This window comes from Mustela putorius, unplaced genomic scaffold (assembly GCF_011764305.1).
Source record: "Mustela putorius furo isolate JIRA1106 unplaced genomic scaffold, ASM1176430v1.1 tig00000127_pilon_pilon_pilon, whole genome shotgun sequence".
Classification (NCBI taxonomy): domain Eukaryota; kingdom Metazoa; phylum Chordata; class Mammalia; order Carnivora; family Mustelidae; genus Mustela; species Mustela putorius.
Window position 1 is genome coordinate 12035790 of NW_025421288.1, and position 23069 is coordinate 12058858.

The window sequence follows — 23069 nt, forward strand, 5'->3', positions numbered from 1 at the left end:
CACGCCGAACCGACCCTTGTTCTGCCCTTGTCCAAACCCTACCTGGAGAAGCCATGCAGCAGCACCTGCTGTGTGTGGGAACCGGGAGTGACAGCGGTGACGGCAGACACCCTTGCTTCCCCGAGAGGCTTACAGACCACCAGAGGGATGCCATGGCGCTTGCCTTGGACCCCCTGGGATTTCGTCTGGGTCTTTCTGCAGCTAAGCACAGTCTGCCTTGGATTTTAGCATTTGGGGCAAAGGACCCCTTTTCTGGGTGGTTTGGGTCAGCACACTTAATTGAACACCTTCTTTGGACTTGCGCCTGCATTGGGGTAAAGAAATAGAGAAAGCGGAGTCTGTCCCCCAAGATGCTCACAGTGCATGGCTGTGGGATATGCCTCCCTTCTTCCGGTCTTCTGGAGAGCCACTTGCTTGGTGCCTTGCCTTACGGGCTGCCACTCCATTTGCCCCAGCGTGGAGACAGCCCAGATGCCCGCTCCTTCCTATCTTGTTAGGCAGGAAGTAGGCCTGTGGGGTATCTAGAGAGAGCCAGGGAAGATAGCCCCGCCCGGAGAGCCTGGACCCTTCTGTGGGGCATGTCCCCTCGCATGTGGGCCAGGTGATCGTGGGACCGTCAGCAGAAGCCACCTCGCCCACAGACAAGTCCAGTGGCTCCCGCGTCTACACTCACACCCCTGGTGGTGGTTTCAGGTAAGCTGCCCTTCCCTCCCGGGATGGATCACAGGCTCCGTAAGGGCGTAAGGGCAGGAGCCAAGTTAGCTCTCTGATTGCCCTTGGAGTTCCTACTCCGGTTAGCATAATGATGGGCAGGCTTGAAAGTATTTGTTGATGGCTTGATGTCACCATCATGTTACTTCCTTTGCTTAGGACACCATCTCCTGTTAAAATACTTCTGTGTCATCTGGGAGCAGTCAGCCCCTATACCTCCCCCGAGTCTCTTTGCAGAGTGTCCCAGCAGGCCGGACTGTCCCAAGTCACCTGGGTTTACTAATCCCTGCCGCCGCAGCCGGGCATCTCACCTTTATCTTTCTCTCAGCCTTCAAACAGTCTTAGGAGGCTGTTTCGTCATCCCCATTTTACAGACGGGGAAAGTGGAGAATAGAGAGCTTTAGGTAATTTGTCCAAAGTCACTCTAGGAGGTTAAGAGGCTGGGCTTGGAGCTGAGGTCATCCCTTGAGCAGTACCTACCTCATTTGCTTGCAGACCAAACTGAGTTTTCCTCTTTCCCCCAACCTGCTGTCTTAAACACTGGGAAGAAAGGAGTAGAGTGTAAGCCGAGACTTGTGACTTGGCCGCAGTCGCTCACACTCCCCGGGAGAGGAAGGGCATTGAGGTGAGGCTCACTGCTGGGGGTCCCAGTGGGTTGTCACAGGTGGGGGTACTGGCGAAGCTGAGGGCTGACTGCGCAAGGCTGACCGGAGGGACAGGTGGACAGCATTGCAGGCAGACAGACCTCTGAGACCCTTAAAGTAATCTTGAGAGGTGAGGCGGGCTGAGCAAAGGCTGGAAGGGGGACACCGGATGTTGGAAGGACCGAAGGACACGCCGTGGGTAGAGGGGCAGAGTGTGCTGTGCACGCACCCTCCCTATGGACCGGGCAGAGCCTCTTCCTCAAGCTCTTCGCCTCTCCGAACCAAGCCCTGGACCGGCAGACTGCGAGCCTGTGGGCGCGCGGGGGCCTGGGATTAGAAGGACCAGGAGGGACGAGGTCCTGGGGCAAGCATTTTATTCGTTAATACAAGAATAGAAATTTTGCAATAAATATCATCTAATAAATAACATCTCCAAATAAATAAATATTAATACAACAAACTTAGAGTCATGAGTGGGTGAGGCTGGGGGCAGGGCCCGGGGGGGGAGCTGCCCCCCGCACCCTGCAATGCTACTGCAATGTAAACTTTCAGGGAACCCTGCGACGGTGGCTCTGGTTGCCTTCCCCAGCCTGGGCAACCCACAGCCAGCCCGGAGAGGGGGTGGGGAGGAGGCACCGTGATGCCCACGACCAGATGCAAAGCAAGGTCCTTTCGGCTGCCATCCTGTGCCACCGACTGTCTTGGTGACCCCTGGGTCCGGTCTGTCCCTGGCCCTACGCTTTCAGTCTGACCTCCAATGCAGACCCTGCCTCTTCCACCTTTAAATCCCGTTTCTCCCTGTTTGGACTTGCCACTGTGTGCGCTTCCTGAATCGGGTGTAGCGAGTTATCTGGGGATAGGGGAGCGGGGCAGCCGGAGGGCTTCACCCCAGAAACACAGGGGCCCTGGTGGCCCCCCTCCCTGCCCTACAGGCACGCTTCCTGGACGTACCACTGGAGAGGGGCCGTGTGGCACCGGCACCTGCTGGGCAGGACGCAGGAAGCTGTGAGAGCCCTTGCACCAGCTGGCACCCCTCTGCTCCGGTGAGCACTCCTTCCTGTGGCAACGGGACAGGAGCTCTTGGACCTCTTCCCCGGACCCGCAGGACTTTGGATCGCACCCCCTTCCAAGTCCGGAGAGGGCCAGAGCCTCCTGGCTTCTGTCTCCTGGCTCAGCCAGGGTTGGTGCACAGGTTTCTCCCTCCCCGAGCGGGAGCAGGGCTTAAAAGAGGAGGCGAGAGGGGAGGTGGGCAAGGTGAGAGGTCAGAAGCCGTGGGCCTCCAGGGGCAGGGTGACCGCCGCCGCAGGAGGCTGCATCTTCTTCTTGAGCCGGTTGAAGTCCTTGGCTGAACGCCACAGCCAGGTCTGCAGCTCCTTTAGCAGCCAGAAGTCGTCCATCTTCTGGAGGAAGTCGCTGTGGGCAGGGCCAGGGGCCCAGGTGGGCTCAGTGCCCGGCAGAGGCTGGGGCAGCGGGTAGCCCAGGGCCGCCATGACGCCCGCGATGCTGCCCAGCAGGCCCTGGAGGCTGGTGCAGAAGTGGGCCAGGCTGCGACGCAGCTCGGCCGTGGCGGCCTGGCGGTTGAGGCCTCGCAGGTAGCACAGCAGGTGGCTGTAGGCCTCATAGTTCTGGGTCAGCCGCAGTTTGTCGTTGAGGCTCCGCCACACGTCCAGGTTGACAGTGGCCCTGGGCAGGGTCTCTGCCCCCAGGCGAGGCGGGTTGAAGTCAGGCTCGTTGAAAGGGGGGCCCAGGTAGTTCAGCTGTGAAAAGGAGAGGGCGATGGGAAAGGAGGAGGGCCGAGCAGCCCGCGGCCATCAGGAGATACCTGCCCCCAGAGCCGCTGTGTCCTGGGTCCCCAGACACCCGTCTGCACACCAGGCCCCTCTCTGCTCCAGGGCCTCCCCAAGCTTCTCCGGGGGTATCATTTGCGTGGAGGTGACAGCTGAGGCAGTGGGGGTGATGAACTCTCCCACGAAGAGGTGTAGAAAGAGAAAACCTTGCAGGAGCTACTCAGGGAGGGTGTGCTGATGGGCTGTGTGTGCAAAGCCTTGGGAGCGGCCCCCCGCGGGGCAGGGCAGAGAGGAAGAGGAGCCAGGAGGACACAGGAGGCCAGGCCGCAGAGGTGGAAGGTGGACCAGAAGAGTGTAGAGCCAAGAAGAGTTCAGAAGGCAGCAGAGCTCGACAGCGTGGCTGCAAAACAGAGATCAAGGAGAATGAGCCCTAGAAAATTCTGTTGGGTTCGGCCAGAAGGAGGTGCCTGACGACCTTGGAGAGAGCCGCTTCAGTGGCCTGGAGGCCAGATTGCAGGGGGTTAAGGAGTGAGTGGGTGGAGAGGAAGCGGAGGCAGAGGGTGTAGACCACTCCTTCGAGAAATTTGGCAGGGAAAGCCAGGAGAGAAAAAGGGTCGGGAGCTAGAGGGGGTAGCAGAGTCAAGCAAAGGTTTTTGGCCAGGGGGAGGGAGGAGCGGGTGGGAATCAGAGCTCCATTTGCCTCCCCACATGCCTGGTCCCACCAGCAGAAGGGCCAGGGATAGACGGTACTCATGAAGCCCTGAGTCCCCCAAGACAGGGCTCCCAGGAGCAGGGCTGCAGAAGGAAGAAACTGAGGCAGTCTCAAGAGTTCGGCCGCAGGAAGGGTATAGGAGGCAGGCTGGGGACGAGGACACAGCTTTGCCAACCCTCAAGGGAGAGGCCTGGGGCCCAGGGAAAGGGCTGAGGGGGACGCTGCAGCCAGAGAGAAAGGGAGCAGAGAGGGGCGAGGCCTGGGAGAGGCAAGGGCCCAGGGGGAGGTTCACACGCTGACAAGCACAGAGACAAACTAATTTCCTCGGTGTATCCTGGGGCCGGAGCCAGCTCCCCCACCACCCTCCTCCCCTTTCCTTCCCTGGCTCCAGAGTAGGGGCTGGGATGTGGAAGAGGAACACGGGAAGAGGGGCTGGTTCCCCCCCCCCCCCGGTCCTCCGCAGCTCTGACCCTCTTCCCTTCTCTCCTGGGCTCTCGGAACACCTCTGGACGGCCCCCAAATCCTTATGGCACAACTTCCATCCACACCCCGAACCTCCTGCCACTACTGGCCTGGCTTCCCCTCGGCCCCCTTCCCCCAAGTCCCCCCTAGGAGGCCCAGCTAGGATGGGAGAGGCAGACAGAAGGGAGGCCCATGGGTCCAGAGCAGCAGGGCCCCAGGTCTGGGGCAGAGGCGAGCTGGAACACAGGCATGGGAGGTGGGGCCCCTCCATCCCCACCCAGCCCCGCCCGTGCAAGAGACACCACAACACGGTGTAAACAGAAGAGACTTCCCCGGCCCCCAGGGGGAGGCGGGCGGCTGGGCGGGCAGCCAGTGGGGCAATGGGCCAAGGCGGGTGCGAGGCCTGCCCACATGCCTAGTCCTGGGGCCAGGGATGGGGAAGAGAGGGGCACCTAAGAGGGAAGGGCAGGAGATGGGCCAGACATGGGGACCGTTGGGAACCAGAGGGCCCCCTGGTCGTTGCTGCTCACTGGGACCCCTCCACCACTCTGTGTCTCTTCCACCGACTCCCACACCCTGCCGTCACCCCGGTACTCACGTAGGTCCCAGCCAAGCTGCGGAGTTGGTGCTCCAGGTAGCGGGTGAGGTCATAGGTTTTCTGGATGGAGGGACCAGGCCCCGGGTCCCCTGTGCGGTTGAGGGCTGGCACTGCGGGGAGGTGCCAGAGCACAGTGCACAGGCAGGCTAGCAGCCCCCACGAGTCCCCTGTGGATGGGAGGGGCATGAGGCGTGAGCGCAGGCCCGGGCCCAGCGGAAGATACGGCTGGCAGGCCCTCAGGTGTGTGTCCCCACCTTGGGCTTGGAGGGGGGTGGGAAGGGTGGGCCGCCGGATGGGAGGCAGGGGCCATGGAGTAGGGGAGCCTTCCTGGCCAGGGTGTGTGTGCACAGGGGCATGTGTGTGAACGAGGAACAGGACTTGGCCGCGGTGTGTGTATCTCCCAGCATACTGGCGTGTCAGCTAAGGGTCGCCGTATCTACGCCGACACATGTGTATGTGTACACGGAGGGACGGGGCCAGGCCTAGGGTCTGTGAACCAGTGTTCCTGGGTTCAGCCGCCTCCCCCAGCCTACCCGTCCCGCTGGAGCTGAGGGGGTGGGGAACAGCACATGTGCCCACTGCCAGCCCGGAGCAGACAGTCCTGGGAAGGGCCCGAGAGAGGCTGAGACAAGTCCAAGCCGAGCCATAGGAGGCAAGGGGTGAGGTTAGATCACCAACGGCAGGCCGAAGGACACAGGGCTGCCTCCTGTAGCTGGGGGTACATTCTAGTGGATTCCTGGGTGTGGACTGACCCAGAGCCCAGGTCTGCCCCGTTCTTATCTAGGAGGTGGGAGGGGGAAGAGTTTGACCTGAATGAGTCTGTTGTTTGTTTTTGAAGATTTATTTATTAATTTCAGAGAGAGAGAGAGAGAGAGAGAGAGAGAGATGTGAGCGCATGCGGGGTAGGGGCAGAGGGAGAGGGGAAGCAGACACCCCCACTAAGCATGGAGCCTGACTGGGGGCTCCATCCCAGGACCCCAACATCATGACCTGAGCCAAAATCAAGAGTTGGATGCTTAATGGGCTGAGCCACCCAGGCGCCCCCTGGATGGGGTCCTTTGATCAGCCTGCGGAGACGAGGGGGAGGGGTGGGGGTTTGGAAAGGGAGGAGGAGAGGGAATAGGCTGTATTTGTTGGGTTTGGTTTGTCAGCCAACCGTGCTGAAGAGTCTGGACATCTTGAGATACCAGGGGTCTTGAGCCCAGGGGGTCAAGGTCTGTGAGGACAGAGGATACCCCTTGAGCCCAGGGGTCGGGTCTGTGAGGACAGACATAGGCAGCAGGAGGCACGATTTTCCCAGCTTTTAGCTGAGGTCCACGGTGAAGAGAACGAGGGGACTGGGTAAGGGCGATTAGGGTTAGACTATAATTGGCATTGGGCTGGGTTAGGTTTAAGGACTGGGTTACTTTTAAAGTTTCAGGTTAGTTTACTGGGATTTGGCTGATTGAGTGTGGTTGAGGTTTGAGTCCGGCTGGGGGATGTGGTTAGGTTTGGACAGGCTCAGGATTCGCTGGGGCCAAGGTCTGTGAATGTGTTCATTCAGACGTCGGCTGGGGTTACACATGGCCTGTCACGAAGAGAGGGCCGGTGAGGGTTTGAAGCTTGGGTAGGTGTGAGATCATGAGTAGTTTCTTCTGCTTTCTATTTTCTGCAGAATCTCACGATGACATATGTTGTTGCTGTGACAGTCAGAAATGAGTTGGATATGCGTTTGACAGTTTGACTGAACTTAGAGTTAGGGGGAGTCTGGAGTGAGCCGTAATGCTGGGTCAGAGTTTTAGAGAGGGTTTAAGACTCAGACTGTATAGAATGTCTCTGACAAGGGTGTAAGGGTCGGGTGGGGACTTCTGCAGTGGCCCTGCCCGTCAGTCTTCACTTTTCCAGGCGCTTGGCTGGCGACTTCATTGGCTGGCATGGGAGTGGGCAGGGTGGGGGAGAGCACTGCTCTGAGACCCTGCCCCTGGGAACGAGGGCCTCTTGGTTTGAGAGCATGCGTGCGTGTGTGTAGACAGAGAGCAGGATCAGGCACGTGACTAGCCGCCTGTCCTTGTCCCCATCTGCAGCCCGTGGCGTCCCTCCTGGTGCTCCTTCCCTCATTCTGCCTTTCCAAGCTTAGCTCCATTCATCATGCCTCACATCCCAAGAGAATTCCAGGCCTTCCTCCTCTGCACAAAGCCTGGGGCTACCCTCAGCCTGGATTATCTAGCCAAGTGACCTCCAAGATTCTAGGGGTATAATATGGGTTTCGTTTCGGAAGTTGGATACCTGCCGAGGTGGGCAGTGGCCCTTCCAGCCTTGAGTTAGCGGCGATGCTGAGGGTCCCAGCTGAAACCCGGATTGGGAGCTGGGCTCACCTCTGTCCCCCACACTGCTTGGGGCAGCCCTTCTGGCCAGAGTTCTTATGCCATGAGGGGCTGGGGTGGGGAAAGGGTCACAGGGTCAGGACCCCAACTCTGGGCCTTGTTTTCCCCTCCCCTTCTGGGCCCTGTGGGACATCCCTGGGGAGAACTGGCTCCCTGCACAGGGACAGCCGGGGGAGAAGCCTTTGGATAAACAAGAGCTAAGTCATCTGGGCAGAAAAACGGCTCATGAAATTAACCAGACGAGGCCGGTGTTTCCAGGAATATTTCAGTTCTGAGGTAACTGTGTCACTGCAGGCTGGGGGGTGGGGGCAGGGGAAGGAGCCGCAGGATCCGACTGACCGACCCATGGAGAGAGCCAGAAAGAAGGAAGGAGTCTCAGGTGCCTAGAGGGAGGAGAGGCTCGGAGAGGTGAAGGGGACAGGGCTCTCCTGTCTAGTACAACGGCTTCTGCTCTGGGCAAGACGTCCCTGTATCTCAGGCAGCAAACAGAGAGCCCTCTGGGGCACAGAACACCTGTGGTTTAGTTGTGAGCAGCGGGACCTGGGGCAGCTAGCCTGCATCTCCGGGACCTGGGGCAGCTAGCCTGCATCGCCGGGAGGGAGAAGTGGGTGGGCATCCCGGAGCCCTCCTCCGTCCTTCTCGCCAGGGTCCTGTTGTGCAGGTGGACCCGGCCACTGGGGGCTGGGTCCTGGGCCCCCTCCCCCGGTCCTGGCCCCTAGCCCAGCCCCCGTCCCAGCTCTGCCTCTGGCTGCTGCCCACTGATTGTTTACATCCCGTCTTCCCTTGTGTTTATAAATCCGGCAGAGCACGTGAGGGGCTAATGAGTGCAGCTCACGTTTCCTGCTGGAGCCCCCCACCCCCCATCCTGGCCCCCTCCCGGGCGGCCCCTAATTCCATCCAGATCCCTGGGCCCTGGGAACCTAGGCCCCCCTCATGAACACACACACACATACTCAGCCCACGCAAGCGCACGGCCACCCTGACACGGCTGCACAGGCAGGCAGAGCCCGGGACGCGGGTCTCTAGCCAGCTGCCCCTTGATCCCTGGCCTGTGTCCTCCAGGCTGACCTCATTCAGTGATGATGGGGGGCTCAGTGGGGCAGATGGGCCCCAGGCAGCCAGGGTGGGTAGGACAAATCAGCCAGGAGACTCTGCACCTAGGATGGCTGCTTAAGAGCTACGAGCCGAAAATGTAGGAGCTGGGGAGGCATCGCAGAGCTCCAGAGGTGCTGAAAAATGTGGGAGCCGGAAAGGCTCTGCCCTCAGGCCAGCCCTGGACCAGCTTCCGCAGTGACCTTGGAGGGATCTATTGAGGGGAATTGGGGGAAGGAGTGGTTTAAAGGGTGTCATGTCCAGTACAGTGTGAGATCCGGGCACTGAACTCTAGGACATGGCCCTCGGGGGCTCCTCTTGACCAGCCTCCTCAGGGAGAGGCCCCCAGAAGCACCCCATCTTGCCTTGTCCTCGGGGGGTGCTGCCTTCCCCTGGCTCTTCTCCCTTCCATCTTCTCCTTGGTTCCCTCCGCCCCAGGTCACTGAGAAGTGCTTAGGGGGCGAGTCCACATAGGCCCAGAAGTCAGGATCCCCGAGATTTGCCACCAACCCACCAGGTGACTGGGCTCTCGGGAGGGCTGCGCTGTGCACACTTAAGTTGCTCTGAACAGAGCCACGTGGGGCCCCATGTCTGCTGTCCCCTTCAGCAGCACCCTCCCTGCCCTTCTCCTCCAGCCTCAATGACAGAAGAAGAAACTGAGGCCCAGGGCAAGAAGCAGACAGGTGGGCCAGCCGCCCTGCCTTGGGAAGGCAGTGTGGATAACGGGAGTAGAGCTGTCGGAGTGAGAGGGTTCTGGACGGTGCTGCAAGAGGTCCCCGGCTGTCCCCAGGGAGGGCAGAATCGTGCGGGGGCGGCGGGGCCCAGGTGGGGGCCAGCGGGTGGGTACAGCCCGGCAGTCCGCTGAGAGCCAGACAGGGGGACCAAGAGAAGGAAACGGTCTCAGGAGTGTGGGGGAGTTTGAAAGGCTGTTGTTACTCAGAGGGGTGGGAGGGGCAGGGAGGGAGCAGGCGGGAGCCACCGTGTGAATAGGCAGGTGGCATTGGATTGTGGAGAGGAATGTGAAGTGTCACTAGCCATGGCCGGTGTGGCCCAGCAGGGTGCACAAGTGTGAACGGGGCAGGAGTGTGGGGCTCTGTGGAGGGGACAGGGAGCCATTACACGGGTCTGGACGAGAGGCTGGGGATGGGAGGGCTGCTAGGCGACTCTTGCGGCCGGCGCCCGGTGCCAGGTCTCTCCCCGCCCCCCACCTGAGAGTGTGGCTCCAGGTCAGTGAGGGCAGCAGATGAAAACCGCGTGTGCGCCTGAGGGGGGTGCTATCTGGTCTGTCGCAGGAACGTGTCCCGGTGTCCCGAGGGAGGGGTAGCGGGTGCTCAGAGCCGGAAACGGGGTCTGTGGGGGTTGTGAAAGGCCGGAGGTGTCAGTCCCTCAGGCTCAAGGTCAGGGCCAGAGAGAGTGCCCGACAGAGGTGTGCGTCCAGCGCCCTCACCCACAGCGTCTGTCTCCAAGGCTGGGGACCTCCAGCCTCCCCACCCCTCCTGGCAGCTCCCTCCTACCTCAGCCGGGAGGGCCTGGCCGGGCGCTGGGGGAAACTGGGACGGGGTCCCGTGGGAGTTCGGGGGGGGGGGGGGGGGGGGGGGGGGGGGGTGGGGGCTTCTGGAGCGCAGTGTGGAGTCGCTGGGAAGGAAGGTGGGGAGGGGAGAGATGAGGGGACTCTGGCGAGGCCCGAGGGACCTGGGGTCTCCCTCCAGGGGCTCGGCCGGAGAACTTGGCGGCGGCGGCCGCTCGCTGGTCCTCCCCCTCGGCGGTGACCTCTCGCTCCCGGCCCCCTCCCCGCGGCGGCGGCGGCGCCTTCCCCCTGTGTGGCCTCGGCGCCCCCGGCCCCGCCCCCGGCCCGCTCCCGCCCGGTCGCTCCCTTCCCGGCGGCGGGGGCGGGGGCGGGGTCCGGGGAAGCGGGGCTCGGGGCTCCGGCGGGCCGCTGCCCTTTCCCGCGCGTCAACTCCCCGCTCGGCCCGCCCGCCCCGCCGCGGGCCGCCGGGGCCGAGCGGCCGCTGCCGCCGCTGCCCGGCCGGCGACGGACTTTCTCCCGCCGGGTCCGGCCGAGCTGCGCCCGTCCCCCGCACTAATCACTCCCAGGCCACGGCGGGCGGGACCGGGGACTCGCTGCCGCTGCCGCCCGCCCCGCCGCCCGGCCCCTACCTGCCGCCGGCTCCCCGGCCGCGGGCAGCATGGTGGGCTCCGGCCGCGCGGCGCGCAGCGAGGAAGCCGCGGGTCCCGCAGCCCGGCCCGGCCCGGCCCAGCCAGGCTCGGCTCTGCCCTCCGCCCTCCCCTCCTCTCGCCCGCCCTCCTTCCCGCCCTCCCCTCCCGGCGGGCCGGGGAGGGAGCGCGGCGGGCCCGAGGTGTCGGCCTCCCCCTCGCCTCCCGCCGGCCCGGCCTCGGGCTCCCCGCCCTTCTCCCCTCTTCCTCCCCGGCCCCCTCCTCCGCGCGCGCCGCGTCCCCCTCCCGCAAGCCCGCTCCCCGCCTCGGACTCGCTCTCCCCGACTTTCGCGCGGGGCTCTTTCCGCCGGGATCCCCGGGACCCCGTCCCGCAGGGGCTCCAGGTTGCCGGCTTCCCCTGGCCGGCGGGTCGCCCGGGCTCCCCGCCGCGCTCCCGGCCACCTCCTGGCCCCGCCGAGCGGACTTGAGGAATGCCGCGTCCCCGCCCGGCCCCTCTCGAGGGCGCCCGGCCGTGCCTCCCCCGGCCCGAGCCCTGCTGGCGGGGGTGGCTCCCGGCTCCCCAGCCCGGCCCCGGCTCGGGGCTCCCGGAGGAGGCACGGGAACCGGATCTCGCGGCTCCCGGGCGGGGGCGGGGGCCGGGGCCTCGGACGCCGGGCTCCTACCTGCTCGGAGGTCCATGGGGCTGGGGGCCGGGCCGGCCGGGCGCGGCTCCTCTCCCGGAGGCTGGCGGAGTGGGAGGGCGAGCCGCGGCTCCGGCGAAGCTTTAATAATCCCATCCGCCAGGCCCACTCGCAGGTTTTTTTCGCTCGGTTTCGGATTTTTTTTTTTTTTTTCGGTGTGGGACATTCTGCAAACTTTTTTTTTTTTTTTTTTTTCTGACGTGTAAAGCTGTAACCACAAATTGTAGCGGCCCTCCCCGGGGTGGGGGGAGGAGGGGGGAGGAGGGAAGGGAGGGCTTCTGGGGCTCCTCTCCCTCCCACAACACCGAGGAGGGGTGAGGTGAGGCGAGGCTGCGGCGGTACCACCCTGGGCCTCCTGGGGGAGGGGGCGGGGAGGGCATCAGTCCGTCTGCAGACTCCCCGGGCTGGGGGAGTGAGTCGCCCGCTCCTTTTCTTCTCCGACGGCGTCGACCTGGGGTGCGGGGTCCCTGCGCTCACGCTACCTCCGACTCCTCATCTCTAACCTTCCCTCCCCTCCCCCTCCCCCTGAGTAAATGGAATGACACATTCTCCCAAATGCCAGCGAGCTGGCTTCGTAGCAAGTGATGGTGTTTTTCCTGCTGCCCTTTGTCTGGGCTGACCGCCCCCCTTGCCTATTGTCCCGCCGCCTGTCCCATTTCCAAAAGCCGGGGCTGAGGGAGGCGCTGGGGCTGGGGCAGGTGACTGACCGGCTCCCGAGGTCCCCTGGGGTGGGGGAGGCGGAGGGCACCGCGGGCCCACTGCCCAGCTCTAAGGAAAGTAGAGGGCACTTGGCTGAGGGTTTTCCCCTCAGGTTCACAGGGTTCTTCATTCTTCCCCGTGGCCGGGAGAGAGCACATGGGTGGGGGAATTGTAGTTCATTAATCAGCACGAGGCACCAGACCAGTTTCAACACCAGAGGCTGCACGGGTGACTCAGCGGGAATGCTCCCATTCAAGGCGATGGACTGACCAAGAGTCCCCATTTGTGAAATGCTTCCCCCTAAAGACTTTTGGTCTTCTCGCGCCTTTGGGCTTTGGGGTTGTTGGGGTTTTTCAGTGGCGGGGTAGGGGTGGTTTGGCTGCAGAGTGCCCCCCCTTCTTCCTTGCCTCAGGCCTGGTTGGGGACTTGCTAGGCGGGATACCTGGGGGACCCATAAGCCCAGACCCTCCCTGAAGGGTCTCCTTCCTGCCCTCTTTCTCCCCCTCCAGAGAGCCACCAGGGGGAGTGCAGAGGAAACAGCTCACGTCTGCGACTTGCAGACATCTCCTCTGGTGACTTCTTGGGGGACAGTCCTTTGGTCTCCAAGGCCTGAGTGCTCTAATCCAGACCACCAATTAAATCATTTGGTAATAAGTTGCTTCTGTTGCTTGTTTTTTTTCAAAGTGGGTGAGGCCGTGGTGGGCCAGCCCTGGAAGGTGATTCCTCTCTCTGGAACAGCATCGGATCCTTCACTCCATGCTCCTGTCCCAGCGCCCCCAGAGAAAGGAGGGCGCCCCGCCAACCCTGCCACAGCCCCCACAGGCTGCAGGTCAGAGCCCGCCGGTGGTTAGGACCAGTGCTGGGTTCCCAGGGCAGCTCTTCCCTTTTCTGCACTGTGCGGGACTGAGGTGGGGGGGTGGGGGGGTGGGGAAGAAGTTTGTTTTCAATTACCTCACTGGAGTGGGACAGACTTTGTTGTTGGTTTCTTTCTTTTTTCTTTCTTTCTTTCTTTCTTTCTTTCTTTCTTTTTTCTTTCTAAACAAGGAGAAAAATTGCTGGGAAAGGGGAGCTGGCCTGGGGTTGGGGGCAGGAGGCTTTCTGGGGCATCAGTAGCAGCTCTGAGGAAACCTGCTGGGGGGGGATTCCTTCTGAAAAGTGCTGGGGGGGGGCCTCTTCCCCATCATCCCTCCACCCCAGCCAGAACTCTGGGGTTTCAATGACATTCTTGGCGTGTGAGCCCTGCGATCTTTTGATGCCCATGCCAAGGTCAAGAAGGCAGATGCCCAGTGGGTGACTGGCACTGAGGCCAGCCTGTAAGGTCCTGGAGCAGCCTTCTCTTTTAGAGGGAGGGAGCCCGGAAGGCCCCGGCTGGGGGGTGCAGTCCATCCTTCTGCGGCGGTTTGCAGCCTGCTCCTTGTGGAGAGTGTGTGCACAGACAATGTGGTTTGGATTTGGCTGAGCCCCCTCAGCACCTTGTAAAGCACCTTGCTGAGTCAGGGAGAAAGCAGCCCCCACGCGGGAGAGGAGGAGGGGGCCGCGGGGGCCGGGAGGGAAAGGGGAGCTGAAGAAGGGAGGTGGGGGCTGAGAGAAGAGGAGGGGAAAGAGAAGGGAAGGGTAGGGAAGAGGAGAGGCGAGGAGGCAAAGAAATGGGTGGGAGTGGGAAGGAGGGGAGCAGGCAGGAGCCCCAGGAGGAAGAGGGACAGACTGTGCCGGGGAAGGGGAGAGGAGCTCACCACGCTGCGCGGCCCCTCCCCCGGCAAATGTTCACCTCACGAGTCCAGAAACTATTGGTTTGCAGGAACTGAGGTCCAGGGGCTCCTAAATGGGGACCCAGGCCAAGTGAGTGCAGGGACAACAGGCTTTACACACAGATGCAGCCCTGCCCCTCCCCCCAGCTTGATACAGTGACCCCACCCCCATGTTGGAGAAGTCTCCTTCTCCCTCTGCCTCTTGTCTAGACTCGCATCCCTGCCCTCTCCCCTCACCCAGGGGGTGGCCAAGCCCCCCCCCCCATCTTCCCCACTGCCAAAGAGAAAATCAGCTCCATCTCCGAGCAGCCAGTGCCCCTCTGCCATGTCTGGGCAAAGGCTGCAGGCCAGGAGCTGCCAGTGGGTTGGGCTGGGGGCTGGAATAAAGACCGCGTCTTTCTGTTGCCAAATCCCAAATAGGTGGGCTGTTGGAACTCGGCTGGGGGCGGGGGCGGGGGAGAGGCAGAGCAGGAATAGCCCTTCCCATGTTTCTGGGGGGTAGGGGCACAGGTGGCCGCCCTCTGGTTTCCAGCCCGGGGTCTCAGGCAGGCTCCCGCTCCCCTGTGGCTGGCATTCTGGGACTACTGCTGAGGGCAGGCAGAGGTTATGGGAGACTCCCGCCCCCGAGCCCCAGAGCCATCTGTCTTGGTACAAGGTGCAGGCACTTCCCGAATCCCTGCTGGGGGCTAGCGGCAGGAGGACAGAGGGGACAAGGAAAACCCACCCGCTTCCCCTTTCTCGAGAAATTCCCTCTAGGGGGAATTTCATGGTCTTGTGACAAGGGGCCCTCATTTCAGATCAGAAGATGGAGGGGGCAGGAGAGTCCCGGCAGAAGGCGCAGCTTCAGGGTGGAAATGGAGCTGGATGGCAGGAGGGGCAGTGGCGATCGCAGGACGAGGCCCCCCACGCTGGCCCGGGCTGTTCCCTGACTCCCAGTTGGCCCCCGCCTGGCCTTGGGATAAGCCCATCACCTCTCTGTGGAATGGCTTATGACCCTCTATGCCCTCCTCCCCCACGGGATGGTGGGAGATCATGAGAAGGACACTGCTTTGCTGCCCTGTGTGGCCTTTCAGACTGCAGGCCTTATCGTCCGCAGGGGATGACAGGCCAGGCCCCAAGGGATGTGGCTGGGAGGTGGGCGGGGCTGGCGGTGGGTGATGCCCTCGCTTGCCCTCACAGGGGGTGGGGGTGAGTCAGTGTTGGCTCAGGGACGGGCTAGACCCTGTCCCTTCCCTTTTCCTTCCCTCGCTATGCCCATCACCGGCATTCCCAGGAAAGCAGTCCAAATACCCCCAAAACACCATGTCCTACACAGCTGCAGGACTGGCATTGAAGGGGTTCTGGCCCAGAGGTTGTCATAGATTTGTGAATGAGGGAGGCCTCCAGTCCGGTCCTGGAGCAGGAGTGCGGTGGTGGTGAAGCCCACGGAGGTAAGGAAGGACACTCCCTGATTCATGCCTGGATTCACCAAGCAGTTCCCGTGGGGCCATGGGGATGAGGCGTAGAGGTTGACCTGTGTGCGGGCGGGAGGGGCAGGGGCCTGCCAAGGGCAGCGATGCCTGGCATCTCTTGGTGACACTTTTACTCCTTTTAAAGCTCTAAAACTGGGGTTCCTGGGTGGCTCAGTGGGTTAAAGCCTCTTCCTTCGGCTCAGGTCATCATCCCAGGGTTCTGGGATCAAGCCCCTCATCGGGCTCTCTGCTCAGCGGGGAGCCTGCTTCCTCCTCTCTCTCTGCCTGCCTCTCTGCCTACTTGAGATCTCTGTCAAATAAATAAATAAAATCTTTAAAAAAGAAAAAAGATCTAAAACTTAAATACTGAAAATAGTTAAACATACTGAACTCTCACCACCTGTTGGGTCCTGGGCTCAGGTTTTGGGGGGATGATATCATGTCATTCTTACAGTAAGCCTCTAGGATGGGAACTGGAATTTACCCATTTTATATGTGAGAACACTGAAGCCACTTGCCTAAGGTCACACAAGAGTCCTCTGGAACCCAGCACTGTCTGCCCTTTTAACGACACCGCTCAGATGCTAACATTCCCTCCCTACCCTCCCCGCACAGGGGAAGAGGCTGGGTTCTGAGTGCCTGGGGTGGGGGGGACCGCAGGACTTGCCACTGAGAGGATCCTTGGGACAGAAAGAGACCCGGAGACCTGGGCTCTCACGCCCTACACACCAGCCACTGCTGATGCAAACAGACAGTGTGCTGCTGGGCCAGGCACCTGCCTGGGGCCTTCCAGGTTTGGTGGGAGTCAGCCCCCCGGAAGCTCTCCATTCCTCTCATCTAGAATTACAGACTCCATGAGCAGCCAAGTGGGTCTGAACGGTGGACTGAGGGCTGGACGGGGCGATAGATACCCACCACCCACAGCCGGGCGGAGGACTCCCCCCAGGCTTCCAAGCCCCCAAACCCGTCCTCCTGCAGGGTGAGGGCTAGGTAGGCTCAGAGGCCCTGCCTGGGCTGCCAGAGGCCAGAGGGGGCTCCCTGGGATCGCATCCCTGAGGCGGCCGCTTCTCCATCCCCCTGTGCACGCTCCACGGAGAGCAGGCCTTGGGGGCCGCCGAGGGCAGGAGGGGGAAGGGAGACGGCAGGGCTGTCCACTTTCCCTTTCCCTCTAGTGGGCAGGAGCCCAGAGGGCCCTGCCTCGCCCTGAGCTGGTAGTGATGTCAGCGGAAACCCTGGGCGCCGAGGACCTCCTCCTACCTCAGCCCCGGCCCTACCCTGCCCTGCACCCCCCACCCACACCTGGACTGGTTCAGCTTTCCTGGGGAACACCGCGCCCACCTGCCCCCTGCTTTCCCGCGGGGCTGAGAGGAACCTGGTCCTACTGCCTGCCTCTCCCCTGACCTGCCTAGGCTCCATCTCCCCATCGGCAAGGACGTCTGGGTGATGAGAGCATGAGGAAGGCAGGGGCAAAGGGGTACCCCCAGATGCTCAACTCCTCCCTTGCCTGCCAGGAGTTTCCCCGCAATTCTCCCAGGATGTTCCATTGCCCTGGCCAACCCATGCCTCAGGCTCCGTGACTCTGTCTCCCCTGGCAGAGGAGTGGGGTTACCTCTCCCTGGGCTGGAAGATCCTTATCCGGCCCTGCTGAGTCACTGCCGGCTCCTCCCGCGCTGTCCCCTCCCTCCCCACCGCCTCCCTCCTTCAGACTTCTCAGGCTTTCTCCAGAGTGTCTGGGTTCCTCAGGGGGCCCCGGGGGCTCAGAGGACGGCAGCACCTCCCTGGGACCCCACACAGTCCCACCCCACGTGGCTGCCATCCCAGCACTGTGGGGACAGCGACACTGAGCGAGGGTGCCCTCCGCCTTTACTAGCTGTGTGACCTTGGGCAAGTCGCTTGGCCCTTCTACACCTCACTTGTCTCCTGTATGGAACAGGAAAGATGAGAACGATACCTCCCTCGGAATGAGGACAATTGAGTTAATACAAGTCAATTCGCTGGCATTCAGGGCTAGACCGCGTGGCGTATTAGTCTCTGCCCCTCCTCACGCCCTATCCTCCTGGCTCTGCGGGTGACTACCTTCCCCTTCGGAGTCTGCATCCTTCCTGTTCTTTAGGTTTTGCTTTGCTCCCGAATCCAGGCCCCACAACCCCCACGCTGACCCGTCCCCACAGGGCACGGACATAGGCTGGATGGAGAGTTCTAGAGTTGGGCTGCTCCTGGTTCAACTCTCCTCTCAGATTCCTGAGCTTTTTGCCTTTGCATCCCAGACAGCCTCCTCATCCGGGTTCTGTGAACTGAGGGCTGGAGGGGGCAGGGCAGACACTCTGGGCACAGGAAGCTCTGAGGGGACGAGAGAGTGGTCACCGGGTCCTAGCTGTGCGGGGTGCGTCCGGGCTTCCCAGCCGTGGGTCCTTCTGCATGACGGCAGTGGTTTGGGGCTATGAGAAGCTCCCCCTTCCCTGGCCCCCACAGGCACCTCTCAGAGGGCCCATCGTGCTGCTCCCCAGAGCCCCCCGAGTTTCCGCTGCTGGCTGCTGCAAAGTGCGTTAAGTGACACAGGGCTCAAGAATTCCAGCAGGTGCACCGGGGGCATTTGTGGGGAGGAAAAAGAGGGCCAGGAGAGCTTGGCAAGGGGCCGAGGAGGGGAAGGCCACACCTGGCCTGGGACCTGCGCCTGGGGTTGGGGAGATGCTGGCACTCAGGTCAGGGGGGCACCACGCGCCCCAGTTTTCAGAAGCACCTCCTCTATGTACCCTGAGGAACGGTGTGGACGGATAAAGGCCCGCATCCTGCCTACCAGGGGCTCGGGGCTGCGGATGGTTCCGGAGCCGCCCTGCCCTTCATCCCTGCCCTACCCCAGCGGCCCGAAGTCGCTCTGCCCGCCGCCCCCATCCACTGCAGCGACCCCATCCCAGCCAGGGACGTCGGCTTCTGGGCCCCCTTTCTCCCTGGGTGCGTAGCACAGTGTTGGGCACCGAGCTGTCACCCGGCCCCTGTTGGGCACCGAGCTGTCACCCGGCCCCGGTGACCGGGTGTCTGGGCTGGAAGCTGGGAATGTGCGCGGTGTCTGTCTCCCTCTGCTGGTCCCTTAAGGGACAGCCCGGCCAGGACGCTTTCCACAGAGCTGGTGGCCTCCCCGTGTCTCCCCAGACAGTGGCGGGTGACTACTGCAGGGCGGAGGAAAGGGCCCCGGGGCTCAGGCCTGGCTTCGGCCTGGACCGCGGGCACCGCCTCCTGGGCCCGGACGCCTGACGCCGGCCTCTGACAGGGGCCCCGAGCGGTGGCCTCCGGTCGGCCTTCCCCACAGGCCAGCAGGCCCCAGACAGCCCATGAATGGAACTGTCAGCCGTGGATTTATCTGAACCGTTTGTGAAGCTATTTCTATTTCCAGCCGAGACCGCATCTTGGAGTAATGAGTTCCATCGGTGTCCTCCCCTGCTGGGGCAAGCACGCTGCCTTTGATTTGTCCTAAACTTACCTCACTTGCGCTCCGAGGGGGCCCTGGAACCCCAGCATGCCAGGTTTTGGTGAACAAGCTGGAGCTTCCCCTTTCGCACCCCTGCTGTGGGCTTAAAACCATGCATCCCTCTCCCTCCTGCCGCCTCCACCCTGCAGCCTGAAGAGAGAGACCTGCTTTCTCTCGGCTCGGCTCGGGGCTGACTTCTGCCCCCACTAGTGTCCTGCTAGCATCTTCCAGCCGCTGGCGGCCTCCGGGCCTTTCTCTGCAGTGTTCCTCCGGGGAGACCTTCCTCCCAGATGCCTAGTGGGATTCCCTGGGCTTTGTCCACGCGGGTTTGTTTCGTTTCTGGTCCTGACCCTGAAGTATGGGGAGGTGTACTTGATCTTTAGGAACACCGGGGGAACGAACCCTCCCAGCCACCCCCTGAGGGAAGGCCTGCTGGCACCCCTCCCGCAATGTCCAGGCGAGGCTCAAAGCAAAAGCCGCGTGTCCCGTTTGCAGTCACCCCGAAAGTGGTGGAACCAGACAGAGGCAGGCCCGTACCCCGAATGCCCTTCGTCCGTCTCAGCGCACAATCTGGGGTCAAGCCTTGCCAACTGGCTGGACGCTATACCCTTGGCAGGGTCCCCCAGCGAGACCACACGGAGACCGTCTCCTGTGTGTGCACAGTCCAGACGACCTCCTGCCGAGGCTCGGCACAGGCTGGTCCCTCCACTCAGCACCCCACCACGGCGACGGGTTTTTGTCCTGTATGCGCTCTCCTGCAGAGTAGTGCATCTAATGCAGGTTTAATGAATAAATTACCGCCCTCTGGGAATTCCTGCATTTTTCTTTAAAGATTTTATTTGCGGGTAATCTCTATGCCCCACATGGGGCTGGAGCTCACAATCTCGAGATCAGGAGTCCCATGCTCCACTGACCGGGGCGGCCAGGCGCCCCTGAATTCTGGCATTTTTAAACCCAACCAGCTGGGTAAGAAGTGGTGGTTGAAGGAAGTTTCCCAGCAGGTAAGTATTTTAAAAGTTTAGATGGTGACCACTTCCCTCCATTCCGTATCTGCCTCACCACGCACATATTCCCACATACTTACGCACCTGCGGGAGGCCACCTCGAATATGGGTTAAGAATTTGGGGTTGAAAAAATCCTGAGAGCATCTCAGGCGAACCCCCTCAATGTATCAAGGAAGAACCTGAGGCCCAAAGAAGGGCCTTGTCTTGCTTGAGACGGTGCATAGGGCTGAAGCTATACAGGTCTCGACTTCTGGCACAGACCCCGAATTGTTCCTATACGGATCCTTCTCGAGACACAACGTTTTTTGAGGTTTACGAGGCCCTCCGGACCTGAAAGGCGTCACTGCTTGTGCCAGTCTCGAGCCTGGAGAGGCCGCCTGCCTCCGGTCAGGTCTTCCTTCCAGTCCCGCAGTCTGCGGGGCGCAGGACGGCCAACCCCAGCTCCTCTCCAGAGCTGCGGCCAGATGACGGATCCAGGGAAGTCGAACGCCCCTTCCAGAACAAAACACAAGGTTGGAAGCAGCCTCAGTGAGCATCTCACACCACCAAGCACTTTGTACAGATGAGGAAACCGCTGCAGAGGCAGAGAGGGACCCGCATAGTTACACAGCAAGTCAGCAGCCAAGCACAGACTAGAGCCCCGGGACTCCTGATTCCCAGTTCTAGCTCCTTTCTGGTGTCCGAGCCCTTCGGAAGGGTCAGGTGAGAACAGACCTCTGGCAGCGTCTGTGTTTGTGTGTGTGTCCAAACACTAATAAAAAATCCCAAAGAGGGGCGCCTGGTTGGCTCAGTCAGTAGAGCATGCAAATCTTGATCTTGACGTTGTGAGGTTTTTTTTTTTTTAAGTTCTTTTTTTTTTTTTAAGATTTATTTATTTATTTGACAAACAGAGATTGCGAGTAGGCAGAGAGGCAGGCAGGGAGAGAGAGGAGGAAGCAGGCTCCCTGCTGAGCAGAAAGCCCGACGATGATGTGGGCTTGGGCTCCATCCCAGGATCCTGGGATCATGACCTGAGCCAAAGGCAGAGGTTTTAACTCACTGAGCCACCCAGGTGCCCCTTGACGTTGAGAGTTTAAGCCCTATATCGGGTACAGCGATTACTTAAAAAAAAAACAAACATGAAAAGCTAAAGAGTTCGTGTGTGTGTGTGTGTGTGTGTGTGTCTGAAGACTCATTAAAAATCATGAAGAGGGGGCGCCTGGGTGGCTCAGTGGGTTAAGCCGCTGCCTTCGGCTCAGGTCATGATCCCAGGGTCCTGGGATCGAGTCCCGCATGGGGCTCTCTGCTGAGCAGAGAGCCTGCTTTCCTCTCTCTCTCTCTTTCTGCCTGCCTCTCTGCCTACTTGTGATTTCTCTCTGTCAAATAAATAAATAAAATATTTAAAAAAAATCATGAAGAGTTTGGGGTGCCTGGGTGACGCAGTTAAGCATCCGCCTCTTGGTTTCAGCTCAGGTCGGAGATGGAGCCCTGAGTTGGGCTCCGTGCTCAGGATGGAGCCTGCTTAAAACTCTTTCTTCCTCTCCCCTGCCCCCCCACTCTCTTAAATAGCCAAAAACCAAAACCCAAACAAAGCCTGAGGACTTTATGTCTTCCCCTGCCTCCCCAGGGCCCTGCCTCAAAGACCTCAAGGCCCTAAGACCCTATAGCCCCTCAGGTGTCAGGGGCAGAGGCCGGGTGTGATTGTTTCCACTCCTTGCCTCCCAGAGAAACTTGACGTCTGCCTCCTGCTTCAGCTGGGCTGCTCAGGTAAGGGCGGCAGGGGCAAAGCTGTGAGAGCCACAGGGGTGGAGAGAGGGGGAGAGACGGAGAGAGGAGAGGGACGTTAAGAGAGTAGCTAATGCTAGGTTCTTTTATGGGTTTTCTTTCTTTTTTGTGGGTTTATTTTTTTGACAGGTTGTTTGGGGGTGGGGAGGAAGCTACTGTCCAGGGAAGGATGGGACTGTGGGAAGGTGCTGGAAGCTTCCTGACAGCACCCTATGTAGACACATGTCAAACACTGTTGCACTGTGATAAGTGGTGGGTGGCCGTGCACAGGATGGCCTCTCTGAGGACCAGCCACTGAAGCTGAGCCCTAGGAAGAGAAGGAGCCAGCGTGTAAGAAGGGGGACGTTTTAGGAAGGTCGGTTTGGTGCTGTCTGGAGAGTGGACTGCAGAAGACATGAGGAGGCAGGAGACCGCTCAGCTCCTCTAGTTGTCCAGGTGACAGAAGATGGTGGCCGGAGCCAGGATGACAGTCATGCCACGTGTTTGGAAGATGGAGCAGTCAGGGCTTGCTGAAGGGCTGTAATATGTGGGGTGACAGGGGAGGGTCCTGGATGACTCCCAGTGTACCCGACTTACACACCTGGGTAGAGGCAGTACTATTTACACTGACTTCCCCCACCCCTCAAGGCAGGAATAGCCTCTTCTAGCATTCTAGAGAAGTCTGGTGATGCACGGAGGCTGAGGGCAAGGAGAGGGAGAAACAAAGAGGCAGGGTGCGGCACTGCAGGCCAGGAGCTGGAGGGCAGAGGGCTGGGAAACATATACCACTCCTCAGGAAAGACAATACCAGAGGGTAAGGCGGAGCCAAACCAGCCCTAAGGAATGCAGGGGTGCCCAGGCCCTTCGAAGCGCTAGGGAAGCCTTGGTGCTGTGGGGACTAGAGCTCAGACAGTCCCTTTGGACTTCCACTTTGCAGACCCGCAGCCCAGGGCCCAGGGCGAGGGGAAAATTTCCCTGGCTGACCAACCCCCTTCTTCTGCACAGTCCTGGGGGCTTAAAAATGGCCACATAAACGCAATTCCACTCTGGTAAAACGTTTCCAGTGCTTCCCGCCGGTGTCCCTCATCGTTTGGCAGCCTCCATCCCTCTGCGAGGCTCACGGACCACTTCCCCGTACAAGGGGCGGAGCCCACGCGCCACTGACCCTCTCCTCCCTCTGCCCCAGCTAGGCGCACCCTTCTACCCCTTTCAGCCCCGAGAATCGTCTGGTCTTCAAGGATGCGTAACGGATCCTCAAAGCCAGAATGAACGGTCACTCTCCCAGTCTGCGGTCCTGCAGCAAACAGCTTTCATCTCTCTAGAGCTGGTGGTTGTGTGTCCGCGAGGATGGTCCAGCTCCAACCCCGGATCCACGGAGGCGCCCGGAAGACCGTACTAAGCTACGCAGGAGGGCTCGCCCGCACATCTCAGCGCTCCGAGCCCGGTGCTCGCCGCCTCGCACCGGGTACCTCGTGCCCTGCGGCCCCATCCGTGCTTCTCGTGCTCGGCGGCGCAGGCTCCGAGGTCCCGCAGAGCCCGGCCGGCTCCCCAAGGGCGCGAAAAGGCCGGGGCCGGCGTCCCCCGCTCGCGTCAGCGCCGCCGGGCCCCCCTCCCCCACCGTGGACTCCGTCACGTGACGGCGGAGCCGGCGAGCGTTTTTCTCACGTGACGGAGGCGCCCGCGCCGGGGCCAATGAGAACGCGGGGGCGGGGCTTCCGGGGGCGGCGCGCGGG

The 23069-nt window shown here is 61.3% G+C and overlaps 2 protein-coding genes across 5 annotated transcripts in view; one reads left to right on the forward strand and one right to left on the reverse strand.

Annotated features, from left to right (window-relative positions):
- Positions 1–22923, forward strand: part of LOC101691887 (classical arabinogalactan protein 9-like) — a 49906-nt gene extending 26983 nt beyond the window's left edge. Inside the window, exons 3-4 of one of the 2 annotated variants that reach the window (XM_013059986.2) lie at positions 12608–12752; positions 14469–15345. In XM_013059986.2, the coding sequence (XP_012915440.1) occupies positions 12608–12752; positions 14469–14664 (341 nt within the window). In that variant the 3' untranslated portion in view covers positions 14665–15345. Of the gene's footprint in view, positions 1–12607; positions 12753–14468; positions 15346–22658 lie in introns of those variants that run through there. The other variant, XM_045065825.1, reaches the window with a different exon arrangement.
- Positions 1713–11578, reverse strand: CLCF1 (cardiotrophin like cytokine factor 1). Of its 3 annotated transcripts, none has more exons than XM_045065791.1 (3): positions 11207–11421; positions 4915–5081; positions 1713–3112 (listed from the first exon to the last, which is right to left on the reverse strand). In XM_045065791.1, exons 1-3 carry the CDS (start codon positions 11388–11390, stop codon positions 2618–2620), a joined length of 846 nt encoding a protein of 281 aa, XP_044921726.1. In that variant the 5' UTR covers positions 11391–11421; the 3' UTR covers positions 1713–2617. The 3 variants fall into 3 exon arrangements, with proteins under 3 accessions (XP_044921726.1, XP_044921730.1, XP_044921718.1); XM_045065795.1 differs by lacking the exon at positions 11207–11421 and adding an exon at positions 10527–10654; XM_045065783.1 differs by having other exon boundaries at positions 2971–5081; positions 11207–11578.
- Positions 22924–23069: the final 146 nt, after the last annotated feature.